General features: G+C 40.5%; 1 protein-coding gene across 2 annotated transcripts in view; it reads left to right on the forward strand.

Moving 5' to 3' along the window:
* Positions 1-10,951: 10,951 nt before the first annotated feature.
* The window catches only part of COL24A1 (collagen type XXIV alpha 1 chain), a 409,345-nt gene continuing 398,173 nt past the window's right edge, over positions 10,952-22,123 (forward strand). The window contains exons 1-3 of one of the 2 annotated variants that reach the window (XM_078451730.2): positions 10,952-11,545; positions 12,020-12,150; positions 21,745-21,809. In XM_078451730.2, coding sequence (XP_078307856.1) covers positions 12,095-12,150; positions 21,745-21,809 — 121 coding nt within the window. In that variant the 5' untranslated portion in view covers positions 10,952-11,545; positions 12,020-12,094. Of the gene's footprint in view, positions 11,546-11,834; positions 12,151-21,744; positions 21,810-22,123 lie in introns of those variants that run through there. The other variant, XM_078451731.2, reaches the window with a different exon arrangement.

The following is a 22,123-nucleotide window of genomic DNA, read 5'->3' on the forward strand; positions in this document are numbered from 1 at the left end:
GTTATCATCTAAAACATATTTCTCTTTTTTTCTCCATAAGAGTATCATAAAAATCTAGTCAAATGTCTTGCCAAGATTCAGATACACTGTATTGATATGCATTCCTTTGATCCCTCAGTTTTGCCAATCTATCCAAAAAGGAAATTAGATTAGTCTGTCAGATCTTGTTGTTTGTGAATTCATACTGGCTTCACATGGTCACAGCTTGTGTGTGTGCAACGCACGTACACACATACGTCTGAGCAGTTTTTTCAGTTAACCCCTTTGGAACCTTATCTAGGATCAACATTGATTCACTTATAAGGAAATATATATTCTACCCTATACACACATGGCCACAGATTTCCTAGGTTTTCAGAGATATTGAAGCCAATAAGGGGAAAAAAGGATTTTCTTCTCCTGATTATACTAGATTCACTAGCCAGTATTAAGCTGTCTGTGTTAGTGAAACATATCTTTTGTGGCACTGACATGGGCTCTGGCCTGCTAATATCTGGTGAGCAAACTGGCTAAGAGTCTAAAGCAAACACTCTAGGCTTCATAGGGATGTTTATGTCACATGTAAACTAGCTGTGAATACACACTCTTTTATGGGATATAAATGTAGGTCTTGAGTGGTGGCGAATCATCAACATTAAAACCAGTAACCGCGGGGCGCCTGGTGGCTCAGTCAGCTGAGCGTCTGACTTAGGCTCAGGTCATGATCTCACAGCTCGTGAGTTCGGGCCCCGCGTTGGGCTCTGGGCTGACAGCTCAGAGCTTGGAGCCTGCTTGGGATTCTGTGTCTCCCTCTGTCTCTGCCCCTAACCCACTCACATTCTGTCTCTCTCTCAAAAATAAATAAACACTTAAAAAATTTAAAGAAAACAACAGTAATCATTACCATTTGTAGAGGGTTGGAGGCAGATGCATCCCAGTTTGAACTGATAGCTAAAGTAATTTCAGCATTTGTTTTGTTTTGTTTCCAAGTGAAACAGGACTGTTTCTGGTCGTGCTGGGCTTGTACCATGCAGCTAGGAAAGACAACCTTATCCCTCTGTGAGAGGATACTTCTTGTCTATAATGAAAGCTTTGTAGGAGTCGCAAATAAGAAGTAAAATGCCAATCAATCAACCAGCACGAAAGTCATTAACAATAGTAAAAATAATAATAATGTTACTACTGTTATTATCCTTATCATCAGAAAGTGTTACCTCTGTTATTATTATCATTTTCATTATCATCAGAAAAACCTGTATCCCTAATGTGACTCTGCTACTCATTAGCTCTGTGACTTCAGCTTTGTCTTCAAGTCTGTTTTATGATTTGTAAAGTGGGGATAAACAATACCAAGACTGCAGACCTTAGAGGGTGGTTGGGAGGCCGTAACATTTATTGAGCATGTGCTATGTGTCAGAGATTGTTTGGCACCTTACATGGATTATTTCATTTAATTTTCACAGCACCCTCATGAACATGAATAGTAGTATTACCCTTACTTTGCAAACAGGGAAACTGAAAAGGAGAGAAATTAAATAATCTACCTTAGATCCCATGGTTTTTAAGGGGCAAAGCTAGGATTTGATCCCATACTGGGTTACGTCTACTCTACCCTATCGCATACAAATGTACATGGACTTATTCCAGCTGTAGGCTACAGACCTGCCTATAGAAATGTACGTACATAAGAAGAGCATTGATTTTCTCATCCAGAGTGAGGGGAATTTTATACATTCCTGTGGATTTCCTTAAAAACCTATATGATTTCACTGATTTCTCAAGCCAAAAGTAACAGGGTCAGCAGAATCTTTTAGAGGTATCACGTAACAAAGGTGATGTTTATATAATATTAAAACCATCACCCATTATTTACATAAATGTGCTTAATATCACAGCGCATTTAAAAGAAGGGTTCTACACAAAGCAGATATTCATTCATGACATTCAAAAGCTACTTAACTTTCATATAATGGAAACAATCCTTTATGCAATCTGATCCATGAATTTAAAAATCCTTCCTTTCATATTCCTTCTTTTATAAAATGCTGATCCAGGGGAAAAAATTCATCTTAGCTAATGTAGTCCAACACTATTTCTCTTGCATTTTATTTAAACCAAAGATTTTTAGGAAGAACATCCATCTCTCCTAGAATTAGTCTGGTTACCCTTGAAGGCACATTCTAATTCTTTCCATTTCTTATATTTCCTAAATATTTTTTATCCACATTTAATATTTCTTTAACCAAAGTAATGCCCCATACTTTTGGGCTGGCGCTAATGGAATTCTAAATAGTTTCCCCTTGAATATATATTCCAAAATACATTGTTCTTGTCCTAGGCTACAAATATTTTGTTAAAACACACTTTGGGGATAGTGGCTATATGGATGGGTAAATGAAAAAAAAAACTAAACTAAATGCTTCCTCTGAGAAGAAAATGATCAGTGATTATTGTGGGCAGATACTATCTTAAATCCCTAATTTTGAGACAGTCTAAACAGCAAAGTGGTTTTGCATTTCTTTAAGTTTTATTCAATATTAACAAAACTATTCATTTAAAGAACTGTTAGAACTGTTATAGAGTCTTTAAACATGACTAAAATTTCCTTTGAGGAGAGAAATGATTAATCTGTTATCCAAGTAAAACCTAGTCAATTTACTTCCTAAATTGAAATGTGGAAATATGAGCTAAATAGATAGACTTAAAGAGAAAGAAATCGGTTCTTGAGTCTTGTCTGTCTCTTTCTGTCTCTGTCTCTCTGTCTCTCTCTCAACATGTGCACAGGGAAAGAATTTTGATTTAACATTTGTGTACAAACACTAAACAAAATAGAAGGAAAATTATGTGATTAGTTCATATGGTTAGTATAAGCTCTAGTGTTTGCTGGAACAAAATGGGAGGCATGTACTATATCATAGTAAATATTAAAGCCTAAGAATTTTGTCAGAAAAAATAATTTTAGAATGTGCAATTCAAAGGGCAAATTTAGAAAACTTCATGTTGGAATTCTTGCCAATCTGAAATCTTTGAGACCTTGGTATAAATAAAAGTGTGACTATATTGGAATTCTTATTTTACAGTACAAGAGGGTCCCAAGTAATCATTTGGATTCATTTTCTCCATTGGATGAGGGCCAACAGAATCAAGAGTAGTTATATTGAGTCCTGGTATTAATCATACACTCTTCTTTTTTTCGGGGCTGCTGGGAAACAACTGTGGCATGCAGAGAGATTAGAAATGGGAGAGCTCTTTCCAGCCAAAGGTCTAGATGAGTCTCATAGATATAGCCATGGACACGCTGGACAAATGTAGAAGTGTTTGAAGCTAAAAACCAAAGGATTTATTTTCGGCGGAGAAAGAAATATTATAACCCCGAGCATCGTCTTTCACAAAGCCATTGAGTATAAATAGTAATTCTTCATATACTTGAAAACAAAATTGTTTCAACCTAAACCTTCTTATAAAATGTTTTCTAAAATGTTAGAAGATGTGACTGGGGTGACAGTGGGGGTAGAGGGAGGGGAGTGAAGAACAGAGAGGCGTAAAGGTACTAATATTGTGACATCTCCCATTTGGTATTGTGTTTTATTCTTCTCTAAATTTTCTATTCACATGTGATGTACCCTTTCAATGGCATTTTTCTTTTTCTTTTTTTTAAGCAGGCTCTATGTTCAACATGAGGCTTGAACTCACGACCCTGAGATAAGAGTCACATGCTCTACTGACTGAGCCAGCCAGACACCTCCCATGATATATTTCTTGATAAATTTTTTTTTAATATTACGAGATGATGTTTAGTATGCTATTATGATTCTATGCACCACAATTACCTGTTAACATAGCTGCAAGCTATTTTTTTAAAAACTATTTTATTTGTGTACATCTAGAAAAATATCATACTCTAATTATAAAAGATGTTAACATTAAACTTTTTTTCCACAAGTTTTAGACTAGAATTTTGTACTATGAAAACTGAGGGGAATTGCCAGAGGAGAGTCAGGAAAAGTAAATCTGAGTAGAAATTCCTCTCACTCCTGAAATACCTATTATTCCCATAAAATAACTCCATTATAACAATTCTGTAAAGGAATTTGGGTGGAGATACACTAAAAAGTTTAGAAAAATATGTATCTCTATAGAGAATTCTCTTTCAATCAGTCTGTTTCCTGTCTCTACATTGCTACTGTATCTGGTATCAGGAGCACATTGTTTACAGCAAGTAATTTTTAATGGGAAGAGAGAGTCAGGGGAGAAATCTTTAAGGTTTCAAAGGCACACTCCAAAGTACTAGTTTTAACTTAACTTTAAATATACATTTGAAAATTCACAGGCTCTCTAGTAATACTGTAGCTTTTGGAATTCATTCAGAAGGGGTTTAAAACAGAAATGCTGGCATAGGGCACCTGGTGGCTCATTCCATTAAGCTTCCAACTCTTGATTTGGGCTCAGGTCATGATCTTGTGGTTTGTGAGTTCAAGCCCCACATCGGACTCTGTGCTGACATTGGGAACCTGCTTGGGATTCTCTCTCTCCCTCTCTCTCTGTCCCTCCCCTGCTTGTACTCCCCCTTTCAAAATGAATAAACAAACATTCAGAATATATTAAAAAATGGAAATGCTAACAATCATGAACTTCAGTGGTATGAATGGTGTCACTGTAACACTTTGCTTCATTGGCATGATGCCCATTGTAACGAACATCCCTGAAGCTATATTTTAATTTTGTGCAAACTTTATACACCACACACACACACACGCACACACACACACACACACGTTTGAATGGCAGACCAAGATAAAATATCAGAGGGACAATCTACTGTACATATGTGTCCCTTTTTTTTTTTTATCTTGTCTGATATTTGGACTCAGACTATCCTAGTCCATTGGTTAAGACCCTAAAACTGATTAAGTTTCCTTGCCAGAGAAAAGCGAGTTGCCTTCAAATAAATAGGTAGCTTCCATTTAGTTTACTGCACAAATGAACGATAAAGAATCTGTGCTAACTGGCTAGAACAGTGAGACTTTACACAGAAGGAATGAGAAACAGGCAGCTGGGATGTCAGAGATAAGTAATTAGTAGTCAATGGGTGCATCTTCGTTCTTGGTACTTCCGGGTTTTATTTGAACAGGTAAGCTAGGCTATAGTTTGTGTGAATTAAGGGAACTGATCCTGCTCAAAGGGAATGTAGTTGGGTCAGATTGGAATGGTGGACTCTGTATTATGCAAACTGTATCAAGACTGTCTGTGTTTCTGTCTGGTTTTCAGATCTAGTCTCAAGAAACTTGCTGCACCTCCCACTAAAAGTCAGAATAAAACACACTTCCAGCACCACATAGCCCAAAGCGTCTCAAAGAACACGGGCACCTACATGGAAGAACACATTATGTAGTGCTCACCAGCTCCTGGACCAGCAAACTAAAAAAGGAACATCATTTTAGATGTACATTTGAAATAATTCATGAGACTGAGAAGAAAGGAAAGAAGAAAGGAAGAAAGATCCCAGCATAAACAGACTTGGGAAGGAAATAGCGACAGCAAAGATAAAAAAAAGTTTGAGTAATAAAAGATGAGAAATTCACATTGGTTCAGACCTAGAAAAATGTCCTCAACATCCAAGCTAAGAATTTTCATCAATTTCTCCAGTGAGGAGGTACTCAATATTTTATCATTTGTAATACATTGTATAGAAACATGCCTTCATTAGCTATTTGACAAATGTATTTGTTCTCTTCCCAAAGTGAATAAGTCCTTTATATGAACATTTTTGTCATCTTCTCAAAGCCTCCAGTTAAAGAATCCTTCCAACTATTGGCCTGGGGCCCCCACCTAATTATTGTAGCCAGAATAAGTATCCCTTATCACTTTGACAAATTCTGTTTCTCTAACTTAGGTGCATCATGTACTAAACACAAAATGAAATCTTAATTTCCAGGGCCCATATTTTAAAATGAGTAATGTTTAAACACATATCTCTCAGATGTCAATGAAGGCACTCCATGATCTTTCCATACTCATCTCTATATTATAGCCATTCCAATCACAGGTCACTAATAATGGTGCTAGGACCTTTAATACCTCCATGCTATTTCCTATGCCATCACCTTCACCCAGACTGGCTTAAATTTTCTTGTCTACTTGGCAAACACCTACTCATTCTTCTTCTTATTATTTTTAATGTTTATTTAGTTTTGAGAGAGTGCAAACAGGGGAGAGGCGGGTAGCGGAGGACAGAGGATCCAAAGTGGGCTCTGCACTGACAGGCTGACAGCAGCGAGCCCGATGTGGGGCTTGAACTCACAAACTGTGGGATCATGACCTGAGCTGAAATCAGACACTCAACCCACTGAGCCACCCAGGTGCCCCATAACACCTACTCATTTTTAAAAATTTTTTAATGTTTTTATTCATTTTTGAAGGAGAGAGAGAGACAGAGCACAAACGGGGCAGGGGCAGGGGCAGAGAGAGAGGGAGACACAGGGTTCGAAGCAGGCTCCAGGCTCAGACCTGTCAACACAGAGCCCGATGCGGGGCTCGAACCTACAAACTCTGAGATCATGACCTGAGCCGAAGCCAGCCGCTCAATCGACTGAGCCACCAAGGCGCCCCTTCACCTACTCATTTTTAAAGACCCAAGCTTCAAGTGCTTCCACTCACTCTTAATAGAATTGAGTATTATCTCCTTTGTGCCCCAACTGCCCTATATCACTAGTTGGTTTTTCTTATAATCATTTATACCAGTTGATTTTTCTTACTAGATTCTGTCTCTAGCGGGTTATAAGCTCCTTAAGAGTAGTAATTATGCCACATCTCTTCATAACCCCGTCTTATGACATTGCCTAATACATAGTAGGCATGACACTCTTTATTTAGTTATTCATTAATTCAGTAAATATTTAAGCATGGAATTTTAATTAAGTCACAGTGATTCCTCCCAGGTACATATGAATGAGAGTACTTACTCATTAAGAGATTGCACAGGCAGTCAATAAGCATTGTGTTCAATAACTAAGTCAAGAATGGATTGACATGTTAACATATGATCACTAGTTAATCTGTATCACAATTACTTATAGTACTTTTAACAATTACTTGTTTAAAATGCGGATTCTTGAGTCCTACCTCAGACATGCTCAATCAGAATCTCTAAGCATAAGACTCAGGAATCCATAATTGTAGAAAGCAACTCATGTGCAATATTCTTACAATAAATTAAGCTGGAGGAAAGAAAATGTTAAGAAAATCCTAAGAAGACAAAATACATTTATAGTATTTTACTGAACAAAATCCATATATAGGAGGACCCACACTGTTCAAATCCATGTTCTTCAAGGGTCAATTATAGTTAATTTGCCTGATCAAAAAACTGGTGATCAAGATTTAAACCCACGCAGACTGACTCTTGATAAAGTTGATGCTGTCAATAATTCTCCCCTTCCTTCCATCTTCCCTCCCTCCCTTCCTCCCTTCCTCCCTCCCTCCCTCCCTTCCTTCCTTCCTTCCTTCCTTCCTTTTTTCCTTCCTTCTTTCCTTCCTTCCTTCCTTCCTTCCTTCCTTCCTTCCCTCGCTCCCTCCCTTCCTTCCTTCTTTCCTTCCTTTCCTTCCTCACACTAACCCCTTGAGTTGATCAAGACTCAACTGTAATCTTTTTCTGCCTTAATTTCCTCCTCTGTATAATGAGGATAATAAAAAGTGTCTACTTAATAGGATTCATTAAGAGGATGAGTTAATATATTTTAAAAATATACTTAAAACAAGGGTGCCTGGTGGTTCAGTCAGTTAAGCGACTGACTTCAGCTTAGGTCATGATTTCATGGTTCATGAGTTCGAGCTCCACGTCGGGCTCTGTGCTGACAGCTCAGAGCCTGGAGCCTGCTTCGGATTCTGTGTCTCCCTCTCTCTCTGCCCCTCCCCCACTCACTCTGTTTCTCTCTCTCAAAAATAAATAAATATTAAAAAGATTAAAAAGTACTTAAAATAATACTCATGCATAGTAAATATTATGAAGTATTTACTATATTATTATTTTTTGAACTCCTGTACTATTAGTTAATAATGTTGCATACTTTTGGTTCTGTGTCTTTTAATTCTGCATTGTTTCTCCCCACTTTCTGTAACCTAAGTTTATATCCTTGATTCTCTATTCTCCATTTTGATATTCACTTCTTTGAAAATAGACTCCACTGTTAAAATCTCAAATACCACTTGCAGATAATGAAGATATCTAAAACGGTAGCTTTGGCCTCTCTCCTGAACTCTAGCTTTCAACTCCAACAGACCTTTGGATGGTTCCAGTAGAATTTCCTACCCAGATGTCAAGCTAAATATGTCTCAAACTGAATTAGTTGTCTTCTCTGACCATTGGCCAATGGCATAATGTTTTGGTCATTCAGACTTGAAATTTCATCTCTATTTTCTCCCTTCCCTATGTAACCAGTTATCAGGCCTTCCTAATTTCTTTTAATAATGATTCTCTTATTTAGCTTTTCTATCATTTCTCCCACAGTTCAAGATACTAGCATATTTCAACACTTACATCTAACTTATCCTCCAACCTTCTCTCTTTTCAATCTTGACATCTGGTACTGATCAGTCTTCTTAAAATGGTAATTTGGAAGATGATCTTTCATCAGTTTGAAGTTCTTTAATTAGTTTCCTATTGCTCATAGACCAAATATTAAATGGTAGAATATAAACTCCATGAAGGGAATAATTTTCACACATTTTTTTCACCAGTGTAACTCAGTGCCTAGAAGAGTTCCTGGCACATAGTAGGTATATTGAATGACTGAATGAACCCTTATTCTGGCATTCAGAGACTTCCATATTTTTCTCTCAATCTCCCTTCTGATGCACAAACTTTTTTTTAAAAAATTTTTTAAATATTTATTTTTGAGAGAGAGAGAGAGCATGAGCAGGAGAGTGACAGAGAGAGAGGGAGACACAATCTGAAGCAGGCTCCAGACTCCGAGCTGTCAGCACAGAGCCCGACACGGGGCTCGAACCCACGAATTGCAAGATCATGACCTCAGCTGAAGTTGGACGCTTAACCCACTGAGCCACCCAGGCTCCCCATGATGCACAAACTTCTAATCCAAACTGATGAATCTGTTTCTTTTCCTCTGAATATAATTAAGATATCCTCCTCTTGCCCATTTTTGTGAGTCCCCTGTTCTCCATTTCCAAACACATTATCTTTCTCTGTTCAAGCTATAAAAATCATCTTCACTTTTCAAGGCCCAGCTAAGTCCCAGGGTCTTTGGTTAATCTGTCTTGATAAATTTGATCTATACGAATCTCTACCATCCTAAAAAATCTATAGCATTTAAGCTTTACATTGTTTATTTTTTACTAGGCAAATGCCTCTGCTCCCACAAACAAATGTACTCTATTTGAAGCTATGTGTATGTACCCTTTGGCATCTTGATAAGAGCTCTAGCAACTGTTCTCTTCTTGTAGTCAAAGAACCTGAGATACATTTTAATAACACTCACACGGCATTCAAATATCCGCACTCAACATTATGAACAGAAAAAAAATGTTTTTAATCCTTAATGATTGATGGGAAAATGGAGAGATTAGGTGAATTACTGCTTAATTCTTATCTATTCTTTCCACCAAACCAAATTACCATTCTTTAGTTGACTAGCAATCCAAAAATAGAAAAAATGTAGTTTAAGGCTATTTAAGAATGACTATCATCCCTCAGCCCTGGATTTCTAGAAGGATTCCAGAAAGCTGTGGCTATTTGTTACAGAAATCAAGGGGTGGGAGGGATTTTACGGTGGTTGGACCTGGCAGGTCGCACCTTAACTAAGTGATCAAAGTTAGCATTACTAGTAATAAGATATATCAACATTATATATACCCAATATGATGCCCTGAGAAAGAGACAACATCACTCAGATAGCATTTATGCCAAAAATACATAACCTGAATCTAATCATGAGAATATATCACACAAATCCAAATTGAGAGATCTTCCACCAAATGACTGACCAGTGCTCCTCAAAATGTCCAAGTCATGAAAAACAAGACAGGAACTTCCACAAATGGGAGGAGACTAAGGAGATATAACAGTTTTAATTAATCTCTTTGTTTATTAATTAACTACATTCAGTATAGGCTCCTAAATTAGATACTAGGCCAGACAAAGGAGATCTTAGAAAACTGACAGAATTCGAATAAGAGCTCTAGATTAGTTAAAGGCATTGTATCAATGGTAATTTCCTGGTTTTGATCATTGTACTGCTGCATGTACGTTATCAGTATTAGAGGAAGTTAGGTGAAGGGTATACAGGAACTCTCTGTACTATTTTTGTAACTTTTATGTAAAGCTAAAATTATTTCAAAATAAAAAGTTGAAAAATTGAGGGAAAGAAAGATGAATTAAATTCTGTATTCCTGGACAAAAACAAACAAACAAAAACTCCCCAAATTTTTCCTGGAAAGAAAATTCCTAAAATTGCAAGGGTTGCATCAATCATTTCCATTCATCAATATGCTCTCTTTAACTTTTATAATATGTGTGTAGTGTGGGATGGTTTTCAGCATGTGGAGGGATCATTAGCTGTGGACGGCACCCAGAATAGACCAGGAAAACTTGTTGGAGAAATGATATTCAATGGTATACAGCAGTCACTCATTAAACAGACATGCTAAGTAGTATTTTAGGTGCTGAAAATACAGTGATGAGTAAGATAATAGATCCCTGGCCTCCTGTAATTTCCAGTCTTATTAATAAAATGATAAAATCAGAAAGTTAATTTCCCCCCCAAAATTTGGAAGGTAGACTTCTCTCTCAGGCTGTGAAAGGGCTGTGAGGGGATCGAAGCTTATGTTAAAAAAAAAAAATGTGTTACAAAGATTGGAGAAGGTATTCAAATTGGAAAGACTGTAGTCTCTTAGCCTGTTCTAGATGCATAAACACAAATCATTAATCCATGCTCATAAGCTGGAGGAGGGCAGAAAGCAGAAATTGTAGTACAGTGGGCAGACTGAAAGTCAAGAGTGAAGGGGAGGAAAGATAGAAAGGAGACCGTCACAGTCCGTTTATAATATGGCTTAGGCCACAAGCATCACTGCAAAAACACAAGAAAGTCGGAGGAGAATGAAGGGTCCCGCTGAGTATAATTCCAGACAGTGTGTGTGAAGAGGACGGAGATGAAAAATTGGGGATGGGAGACATGCAAGCGGAAAACATCAAACTGGGGACTGCCGGAAAAAAAGGACGAAGGAAGGATACTAGTCACCTACAAGTTTCGGGGACGACGAGGGAGGGTGGCGTGGGAAGCTGGAGCGTCGGGGCGTGGCCGGGGCGGCTGCGGGCCCAGGGGCTTGCGGACCGGGCGCGGGAGCCGGGCTCGGGTCGGGGGTAGGTTGCGGGGCGGAGGGGGAGGTGTGCACTGTGTTTGGTGATGTCATTGCAAGTCAGTGAGCGGTGAAATTTAACACCGGCCGGATTTGCTGCGCTCCTCTTCTTCCAGGGGAAGCAGCCGGCGGCAGTCAAAGCTGAGCGCCTGCAGTTGCTGCCAGCCCCCTCGCACCAACTAGATCTCCGAAGTGGGTGTGTGAGCTTGTCTGACAAATGTTCCGGCGCGGGTTGTTTCCAAGGACTTCCCCCACCCTTCACCCCCTTCATCTCCTTCCCTCCCCCAACCCTTCTCTCCTCCCAGGCCCAAAGCTGAGGGCTCCACTGGAGTCACAGAGTCGCCTTTGAACCGCAAGTGAACTCGAGGGCTGCACTCGCGGCCGATCTCCAGCTGCTGCCGGCGCCCCGCCGCCTGCCAGTGAGGTCTCGCCTCTCGCCCGCCCTCCCAGAGGAGCGCTCCCCCCCGGGCTTGTCCGTTACCGAGCTAGGGAACTAGAAAGCCTAGCTCCCGTAGATCTACCCTTTGCGTGCTATTTCTCCCCCCCCCCCCCCTTCCTATTTCCCTCCTCCCTGGTTGTTGTTGTTGTTGTTGTTGTTGTTGTTGAGGTTTTTGGAGCATCGTTTACATGTGAGTTTTTTGTTTTTATTTTTTTCCTTTTTCATGGCCAGTACCTGCACCCTTAGCAGTTCGGAGTTGCCTTCTGTTTTCCGTTAGTGCTTCGCTGCAGGGACAAATGCATACAAATGCATTTAGGAGCCCACAGGACAAGGCGTGGAAAGGTCTCCCACACGGCAAAAACGTAAGTAGCCCAATCGCCAGGATGCAAGGGCTAGACTCACCCCTCTCCCCAATCCCTGGACCCACTGGGCGGGTCGGAGATCTGTGCTCCCGCTCCTTGGCACTTTTTAAAGTTGGGAGCCGGCGAGCAGCCGTGGCATCCTCCCCTTGTCTCCTCAATTTGTAAAACGCCGTGTTTGAAAGGAAGCCTCCTGCCAGCGGATCTCTCAGTTTATGCTAAAGAGGTCCTGCGGCTGGTAAGGAAAAGCTCGCTGGCGCGCGTCCCGGTTCCGGCGGCAGAGGCTCCCGCGGCTCCCGCGGCTCCCGCGACTCCCGAGCTGAGCTCGGAAGCCCGCCGGGGCTCCAGCTCCCGCCGCCCTCGCGCCCTCCTTCCTTCTTTCTCAGGGCCCTAGCTGAGGTTCTGCTTTCTCGCGGTGCTTGTTCCGGCGTTCAGCCTGGGGATTGATGGGGTGCTGGCGGTCCTCTGGGCTCTGTGGCCGCAGCCTGGACCACGGGGAACAGACATGGGGCAGGGGGGCCGGAGCTGGGGAGAGGGTACCGGCAAAACCTCGGGCATCAGGGCGCGACTGCACTCAGAGGCAATCTCCTCTTGTTGTTAGGAAGCCAACACACGTGCTGCCCATCTGGGGCCGAGGCTGCGTCCTGCTCCACCGGCCTGTCACTGGGGAAGGGGCTGGACGCGGGGGCGGGGCTGCTCCTCCCGCGGAGGGTTAGCGCAGGCCCGGACTGGCACCCCACCTCCTCTTTGGGCGCTGGTACCTGCTCCTACTCCCTCACTGGGATCAGAGAGTGGAGGGGGGTGCGTGCCTGGGCTGGCTACCCTGCTTCCCCGGGAAGAGGTCAGTGGGTTATGCAAGTTTGTTTCTGGCCCCGGGGCGGGCGGGACCAAAGTGGCTGTGATCGTTCTCTCCCCCAAGCTGCCCCTTGGGAGAGTAGGTGGGAGGTGGGCAGGGGGCAGAACTGACCGTGCCCGCTGAGGGCAGGCGGAGGGAGGCGGGGCGCGGAGAAAGACCGCCTTGTGGCAGTGTTTGTGTGCACATGTGCTTCCCAGCCGCGTGCAGCCGTGCGTGGCTGGGGCTCGCCCTCTCTCTCCTCTGACCCCTTGGAGCCTGGGCGGCTGGGCTTCCGTGCTACCGAGGACGCACCTTCCCACGCTCCCGCAGCCGGACGAATCAGTGGGGAGGAAGGCTCGCAACGCTGGGCGTGGGCCCAGGTGCCCGCGACCAGGGAGGTCCCGGTCCCAGAAGAGGTCAGGCAATGCTGGTCACCTTCCCCAGGGCGGCTCACGTGGGTCGCACCAGCTTCCCAGGCAGGTTTCCCGCCACATTTCTGAAGAGCCCCTCAGCATGGACCCGCTTGGAAAGCCAGGCTCCAGGCGCCGCGGATCCTGCGGGACCACTCGCATCTTCCTGCTGATACGGGCGGGTGGAATGGTGGAATGAGCTTCAGGTCCCCGAGGGGAGGCTCCAACGGGAGAAGCTGGGTGAGGCCCTCCACCTCCTGTCCGGCCGACGCCTCCGCGTTCATCCCTGTGCCCTTCTTGCGCTCCCGGCCAGCTCCCAACCGGAGGGCTTTCCCTTGGACACTGAGTAAGACCTGCGTCGCTGCCCAGCCATCCGCGGGGTTGGTAGCTTTGCTCCATCTCGAGGATTAAAGCAGATCTTCTCCTGGCCTCTGTCTTGTCTGGTTTACGCTTCCCTTCCAGACGCTCCCAGAAAAGGCCCTGCATAAATTTTTGGGCAGTTTGGGGTTTGTAAATTGGGTCCAGATGATTGGGGGGAGGGAGGCAGAGAAACGAAACAGAATGGATTACACCAAGGAACTGAGGAAAAATTAGACTACGTGGAATGGGAAAAGAACCCTGTCAGAGAGACGCTGGGTTGGTTGATAGAGGATTGTGGGAGAACACACGGGGCTAGAAGGCCTCTCTGCCAGGGGGTACCTTGCAGCTTCCTTGACATCCAGCTTATTCCACTACAGTTGTCAGTGAGGGTGGGCTGCAGACAATTAAGAAGTAATTCAAAGAGGGGCGCCTGGGTGGCTCAGTCGGTTGAGCATCCGACTCCGGCTCAGGTCATGATCTCACAGTTGCATGAGTTTGAGCCCCGCATCCGGCTCTGTGCTGACAGATTAGAGCCTGGAGCCTGCTTGAATTCTGTGTCTCCCTCTCTCTCTGTTCCTCCCCCACTCATGCTCTGTCTCTATCTCTCCTTCAAAAATAAATAAAAACATTTAAAAAATTAAAAAAAAAAAAGAAGTAATTCAAAGTTACATCAGATTGCAGCCCCTTATACCTCCAACTATACACATGCCAAGTAGGGAAAAGGTAGTTACTGATTGATCTGAGAAAACTGTTTCTCAAAAAAAAAAAAAAAAAAAAAAAAATCCAACTTCCTTAAAGAATTATGCGTTCTTCAATTTGAAAAAACAAAAACTGCTACCAACCCTGTAGGGGAGGGGACTTGGCAGAAGCAGCTGATTAGCTGATGATAATGTCAAGCCACTGAATTAAACCTTAGAGTTTCTAATGAAATCCTTGAGGTTTTAATTTTCCACCATCCTCTTGTGGTGAAGTTTTTGTAAGAGCAGGAGCAGTTTTTTAAAAATCACAATTCTGATTAGTCATCCAAAAACATTTACAGTTTTAAAACTGGATCCTTTGTTTCATGGGGCTGCTTTTTTTTTTTTTTTAATGTTTATGTATTTTTGAGAGAAAGAGAGAGAGAGTGATCTCAGGCACAAGTGCATGAGTGGGGGATGGGTAGAGAGAGGGAGACACAGAATCTGAAGCAGGCTCCAGGCTCTGAGCTATCAGCACAGAGCCCCATGTGGGGCTCAAACCCACAAATTGTGAGATCATGACCTGAGCCCAAGTTGGACACTTAACCAACTGAGCCACCCAGCTGCCCCGCATGGTCCTGCTTTTAGGTGAGTTGCTTAATGTGAATTTGTGGAAGTAATAAAGGGAGATTAAAACCAAAAGTCAGGGTTAGATACTATTGTTGTAATCACAGGGTTTCCATAACCAAGGTGGGGGGCGGGGAGGAGTTTTGAATATAAACATCTATTTCCTAGTTGGCATGAAATTCTATTCTTTAAAGTTGCTAAGTTATCTTTGCTATCAAGTAGATGTTTAAAATAAAACTGATGTCTCAAGGACAGGTATTGTAAATTATGGAAAGTAATTTTGAGTGTTGCTTAGACATTCTGCTTGGTAATCTGTGAAGTGACAGGAGAAAAATAAATTTTATCCTGGGAGTGAAAATAGCTGTGCTACTTTCCTTGCCATGCTTTGCAACTGTGACTTATTTTAGAACTTGTAACTCTGAATGAGAAGTGAAGACCATTTCCTTTTCATTCTCGTAAAGGGCTAACATTATTCTGTCATTCATTCACTCAATCATGCACTCATATATTCAACAAATGTTTTCTGAGCTCCAGCTATGTGCCCAGCATTGTTCTAAGCAGAAGGGATACAGTGGTGGAGCAAGACAGAAACACAATTGCTGTCCTCCCTACGTGCCCAATCTGGTATTGGAAAAAGAAAATGAACAACCAAGTATAACAAAATGAGATAAAGGTATAGGCAGGAGGACACCTAGCAGTCCTGGGAAGGTGGGGTGTATATGGAAGGGTAATCCTGGAAAGAAAGGCTCACCAAAGGAAATGAAATCCACACAGAGACCTAACTGGAAAAGGCATGGAACTTTCCAGACAGAACATTAAAAGGCTGAACGGTGAGACAGCACAGTTCATCTGAGGGCCTGGAAGAAATGAAGTTGGTTGAAGCACACATACTTGAGAAGGAATGACCAGAGCTGAATCTGGAGACCAGAGACCAGATTGTGACAGGCCTTTAAACCAGGTTACTTTCTTAGCTAAACATATGGAGGTTAGGATGACCTCACTCCTTGGTCTTGGAATCAGTATGCATGTAGAAGACACTAGAGAAGTTGTATGTTTATTGAAACTCAAGACCACCTGATAGTCTTACTAACTGAAGATTGACTCATTCATTTAACAATCTTTATTTAACAGTGCTGTGTGTCAGGAACTTCACCAAGGCTTGGTAGCAATCATTTTAACAATCTCTTTGGTATTACAAGGATGGACTAGTTGAGGTATTTTTCTTCCCTGCTACTGATTGGACCCTAGACATTTTGATCCCTTGAAGTGCTTAGGCATTTATCTTCCCCGTACTTCATAAATTCCCTCTACACTTGGAAATAAACCAAAAGTTCTAATGCTTCACACTGCATTAGTTATACAAGTACCTACTGAGTTGAACTGATTGAGAAAGTCATTGTATGTAAGCTAGTGACTACTCCCTGAATCACCCAGCTTTATCCCCACTGCTGGGATGAGAAATGATTTTCAGGTATTTGAGGAATAAAGGACAGAAATTTTACTATTTCTGGATCTTTGCAACAAGTAAAGTTGTCATAACAGTTTTTGACTTGTAAATGTAGTGTAATGGAAATTGTTGAAATTATCTATGTATATCACATGTGAGTGGTTTTCAGATTATTTTGCCTTTTCCAACTGGTTTAAATTAAAATCACCAACTCACAAAACAAATTCCCTATTCCTGAGATTTCACAAGTCCTTCCTACTATTCTAACTTGAATCTATGTAGGAATGAGCTTTAGTAGCCTGAAGACATAATACCTGAGAGTCTCATGGGCAGCCTAAACAAAAAGATGCCTGGGATTCCCCTAAAGTAACTAAAACCCTTCAGAAAAGGAGAAAGTTGAATAGCTCTAAGAATTATTTAGGGAAGATGCCTGGGATGGATATTAGTTCCTTAAATATTCTGAGTATGGTCTTTGGATATCTATTTCCTGTCTGATCCCCTCCAGGCCTTCACCTCTCACATGTCTGGTTATGTTTTGATTGTGGCTTCTGTCACACTGAAAATGTGGCTAGCAGACCAGACACACAGAGTATTTCATATTTTGTTAGAAATCCTCAGATATTAAGATCATGGGTTATATTTTCTGAACTTTTATTGACTGTTACCATATTGTTGACTTCTTTTAGATCCCGTCTGTTTTTGTGTAATGCCTGAGTATATGTTCTGGTTAGTTTATATTAGTGACTTACAGTCCAGACATACAGAAAAGTGAACAAAAACAGACATGCTTCAAATATTTGAAAAGTATTCATATTTAATATAACAACTAGAGTTTTTGTTGAAGTAAATATGTGAACAAATGAGCAAACTTAGTAGACTATTTTAGGTTACATAATTAAGAGAGTATTGCATGGAACTGTAGGAAGACGTTTCCAGACTTGTTAAATATCATGTCTATTATATATGGTGATTTATGGAATATCTTGCTAAATAATTTGATCTTTGTCATCTAATGCTAGTATACTAACAGGAGCCCACCACACACAGAGATTTTGAGGTTTTATATTTGGAATGTAAAATATGAAATTTATATTATACCATCACATAATAGAGAAGTTGCCAAGACTCGGGAAATTGAAATGACCCACCCAAGGTCACAGCGTAAGTTACAAATAGAAGCAGGTTTAGTATTTTGACTCCAGTGTAGTTTTATTTTCTTATTAACCATGTGGTTTTCTCTCCAGCTTAATACGGGTTTAATTTTTAACTTATTCAAGGACTCCAGCAAGACTTAGCACTAAATGCATGCATAGTACAATGGGACAAGCACAAAGTACAGCTGATGCCCCTGAGAACTCTATTATCGGCTCATGTGGAAATGTGTATTTTTTCTTAATTAAGTGAATGTATAGTAAGTGTGATATCATGGGGGAGGAGGGCAAAACCAAAGAAATAAACAAGCCCAACCCAACCATTTTCCAGAAAGCTTGGATTTATTAGACATCCATTTCATACAGTGATGGTGTTTGGCTCTTTAACTGAGTGTGTCAATTAAGCTTGATGTCTTCTCTGTGTTCCCACTTCAAAGATGAGAAAAACAGTTAAAATGAAAAAAAGGAGAAGAGGAAGCCTTTCCACTTAACCTATCATAACAGATATTTTTAAGTTCTTTTTTCTCTTCTTTCTCTTTTTGGACAACCAACTAAAAGTACCCTTATTTTACTTTCCTTTTCTCAAGTGTTAAAAGAATTAGGTCCATAGGGAAGAATTGAATTCCTCATTCATTGGGAGATGTTACTGTTTCTCCTTTCCTTTTTAAAAATGTTTACTAATTGTCAGTTTCATGTAACAAATAGATAAAAGGTGAAAACTTGTTGCTTGTTCAGATATTTACTTACTAATTAATCCTAAAAGGTACAATATATATGGGATATAATAAATTTACAATTATAGCATTAAGAGTACAGAATCCAGCCCTCTTTAGGGATGATGGAAACTTCACGGAGCAGATGTTATTCAAATTAGGCTTTGATGATATTTAGGATTCTGACAGGTGAAGACTGAGAGGGCATTTCAGACACTTACAAGGTCTCTCCAGGGAATACAGTATAATGCGATATGGCTGGAGCTTCAGGGGAGGGTGGGGGGTGGTGGTTAGGCATAATGGAATCCATATTGCTATGGATATGGATATCCATATGTTCTTCCTTAGTTGGCTGTTAGTTTGGGGCATACTTAGAAAGAGAGAAAGAAAATCTCTATTTCAGTCATCAATCTCTACCTCTCTATTAGTCATCAGTTTTAATACATAGGTACACTTACATAATGTATGGCTCAACTGATTTGTCATAATCCCCTAAGATCACCTGGCTAAGGGATGTTTGATGTGTTCAGGTTTTCCTGCCTTACACCAGGAATGGACTTGTTAGCATGTCTAGAAAGAACTTTATTTTTCATTTTTCTCCCCTGAGGTCATTGGGGAAGTCTATGAGTTGGCTGAATTGCTAAATGAATAGTGCCAGTTGCTGTACTCTTCATTAGTTAGCTTGCTCTGAACGAAAAAGTGCCCATTGGGTTGTTTCTAAACTCTAAGTGAGCCAGATTACCTTGGGAAGTACAGCTGATGCCCCTGAGTGTTTCCTTTCACATTCCATTTTCTGCTAAGACAGCATAATTCTGATGTACTCTCCTTCGGTGATTATAATCCTTACTTTTTAGTCTCACTGATATATATCCTGTCAGTTATTTTGTTGAAATATAAATTTGAAAGGGAAAGAGCTTCTTTCTACTCAAAGTCTAGATCACACTGGGATCTATCCTGGAGAACCTAGAGATAGCATTTTTATCTCACACAGAGGTCCTCAACTTGTTTGCACAGTAGAACCAGGTGGGGAGTGTTTAAAAATCTCTGTACCACACACAAATTAAAATCAGAATCTGTGGGACAGGAGGTAGGGGGGGCAGGACCCGAGTATTAGTAGTTTTTAAAACTCCCCAGCTGATTCCACTGTGCGGTGAAGATAAAAAACAGATCCCAAACAGGCTTTTCATCATCTCTTGAACATCATCTGTTCCAGAACAGTGGTCCTCAGAGTGTAAACCCCAGACATACAGCACCAGCATTGCCTAGGAACTCTTTATAAATGCAAATTCTCACCCCCCACCCCAGACCTAGTGAGTCAGAAGCTCTCTGGGTGGAGCCCAGCAATCTTTAACAAGCCCTTCAGGTGATTCTGATGCATAGCAAAGTTTGAAACCACTGATCTAGAGCAGGAGAAAAGGATAAAACAAAACACAAGGGTTGGATAACCTAATGTTGTGTCATAAAATTAGATATATGTGATTTTAACAAAATAATATTTGTGTTTTAAGTACAATGTAACTATAAATAGAAAATGTTCTAAATTCTTTTTTTCTCAGAGTTTGGTATACGCACAATCTATATTAGAATCTCCTACTTAAAAATGTATCCAAACTGAGGATTCACTCCAAATTTATGATTCATAATCTCTGAGACAAGCCCAGAATTTACATTTTTCACAAGTTCCTCAGGGGGTTCTTTTAGCAAACTAAGCATTGTTTTACATGGATGACACCATACATAAGAGTCTGTTATATACTTCATTAAAATGTTATGGTTCAGCCATTTGCCCATATCAGTTGAGATTTCTGCAATTATTCAGTTAATTAGTTTATAGAGTTGGCGACAGTTTTAAGTATTCTATCAAAACTGTCTTATCAAAGCTGTGCTCTGTACTGAGCATGACCGTAGACTGTACATTTTTCACTTACTAAGATATGGTTAAGACCATTTTAATACAAATGATAGTTCCATTATACCAAAGAGAATAGTACAATTATATATTGTTGGCCCACTTTGTAAAAGATTATCTTTGTTATGTTAACATGCTCCTTATATGAGTTGATAAAGATAAAAACATTTATTATTGGTAATAAGTAGGAAATGTACCAACTGCTCTTAGTATACCAGGAACTTTTAAGAAAAAGTGATTTTCAGATGGCTTTGTAATCACTCCTTACAGAACTACATTTTGCATAAATGTCATTTGAGGAGTCCCTGGTTTAGAATAGAAAACAGAATCGGGTAATAAAATACTGTTTTCAGCAAGCTTATCATTCCTTTTTGAATTTATCTCTGTGAATTTCACTTGGGTGGTGGATATAGCCAATTATGAAGACCCCTTAACAAAATCTATCAAAAGTTTGGTTATACTAAAAAAAAAAATCACAAAATATTTTTTCTTAGCTATCAATATGAATGAACATTTTGATCTGCGGTGATTGAGTACAATGCTCAAAATTACTGCAAATCAGAATGTTTGATGTTGACATCTACGGGCCATTGCTGTTTTCAGAACTGAATGGAGTATCATGAATTTAGTGCAAGTGACATTCAAATGGCTTCAATATGATAACCAAAAGGATTTTACATATAAACATTTATTTAAACATATCACTGTTGGGGCACATGGGTGGCTCAGTGGATTGAGCATGCAGCTCTTGATTTCAGCTCTGGTCTTGATCTCATGGTCATGAGATCTATCCCTGCTTCCAGCTCTGCACTGGGTGTGGAGCCTACTTGAGTGAGATGAGTAGATGAGAGAGATCACTCTCTCTCTCTTTCTCTCTCTCTTTCTCTTTCTCTTTCTCTCTTCCTCTTTCCCTCTTTCCCTCCCTTCCCCCTCTCTCTTTCCCTCCCTCTGCCCCACCTCTACTCATCCTCTGCTCTTTCTCTCATTCTCAAAAATAAATTACTGTTTCCATCAATTTGTAAACACTGTGGTTAAGTGACTATAAGTTATGTGGCTTTGTGTAAACATATTACTTTGTATAAAATTGCATGTATGATAATTTGACATAATATGTGATAATAATAATTGATAATATTATTTATACTTGTTCACATTTATGGAGTGCTTCCTGTGTGCCAGGTACTGTTTTGTGTGCTTTACATGAAAATTTTTAATTTACAAAAACCTTATGAGATAGATCTAACAGATGAAGAAACACCAAGGCAATAGAAAGTACTCCTGAGTCATACAGTAAGTGGCAAAGGTGGAATTAAATTTGGAGCCCTTGCTCTTAACCAATATGACTATTAAAATACTATGTTAATTAAAATAATAGCTTACTTCTTAATCATGCACTACAGTTCATTTTGGATTTTATATGATTTATAGGTTGTAAATATCCTCTCAAATCCACCCCCTTTGTTTTTAGGAAACTGCTTCTTCATTTTATTGTGCTATGTGTGGCAGACAGTGCTGTTCATGCACAAGAACAAGGTAAGAAAGCTACCTTGCTACGTATTTGCTTATATAAAAATTCTGCTTCCAAACAGCAAAGTATATGACTGTAAAATCGTCGTAACCTTAAATTCAACATGCAACAATAAAAAATTCTACCCAGTACAATGAGAATGTAAGGGTGAAGAAACCAATTTTGGGGGGAAATATGACCTTTAAGAAATTACTCAGATCTTCCGTCTGTGAAATTGCTTACATTTTTAAGCAAACTCTCTATAAAAGGGAAGTTGTGTACAGTGAAAAGGCTTTGCTTGTGACTTCATTTTAAGTGGGAGTTCTTGGGGGTGGTAAGC

The sequence above is a fragment of the Panthera onca genome, chromosome C1, assembly GCF_046562875.1.
Source record: "Panthera onca isolate mPanOnc1 chromosome C1, mPanOnc1 haplotype 2, whole genome shotgun sequence".
Lineage (NCBI taxonomy): Eukaryota > Metazoa > Chordata > Mammalia > Carnivora > Felidae > Panthera > Panthera onca.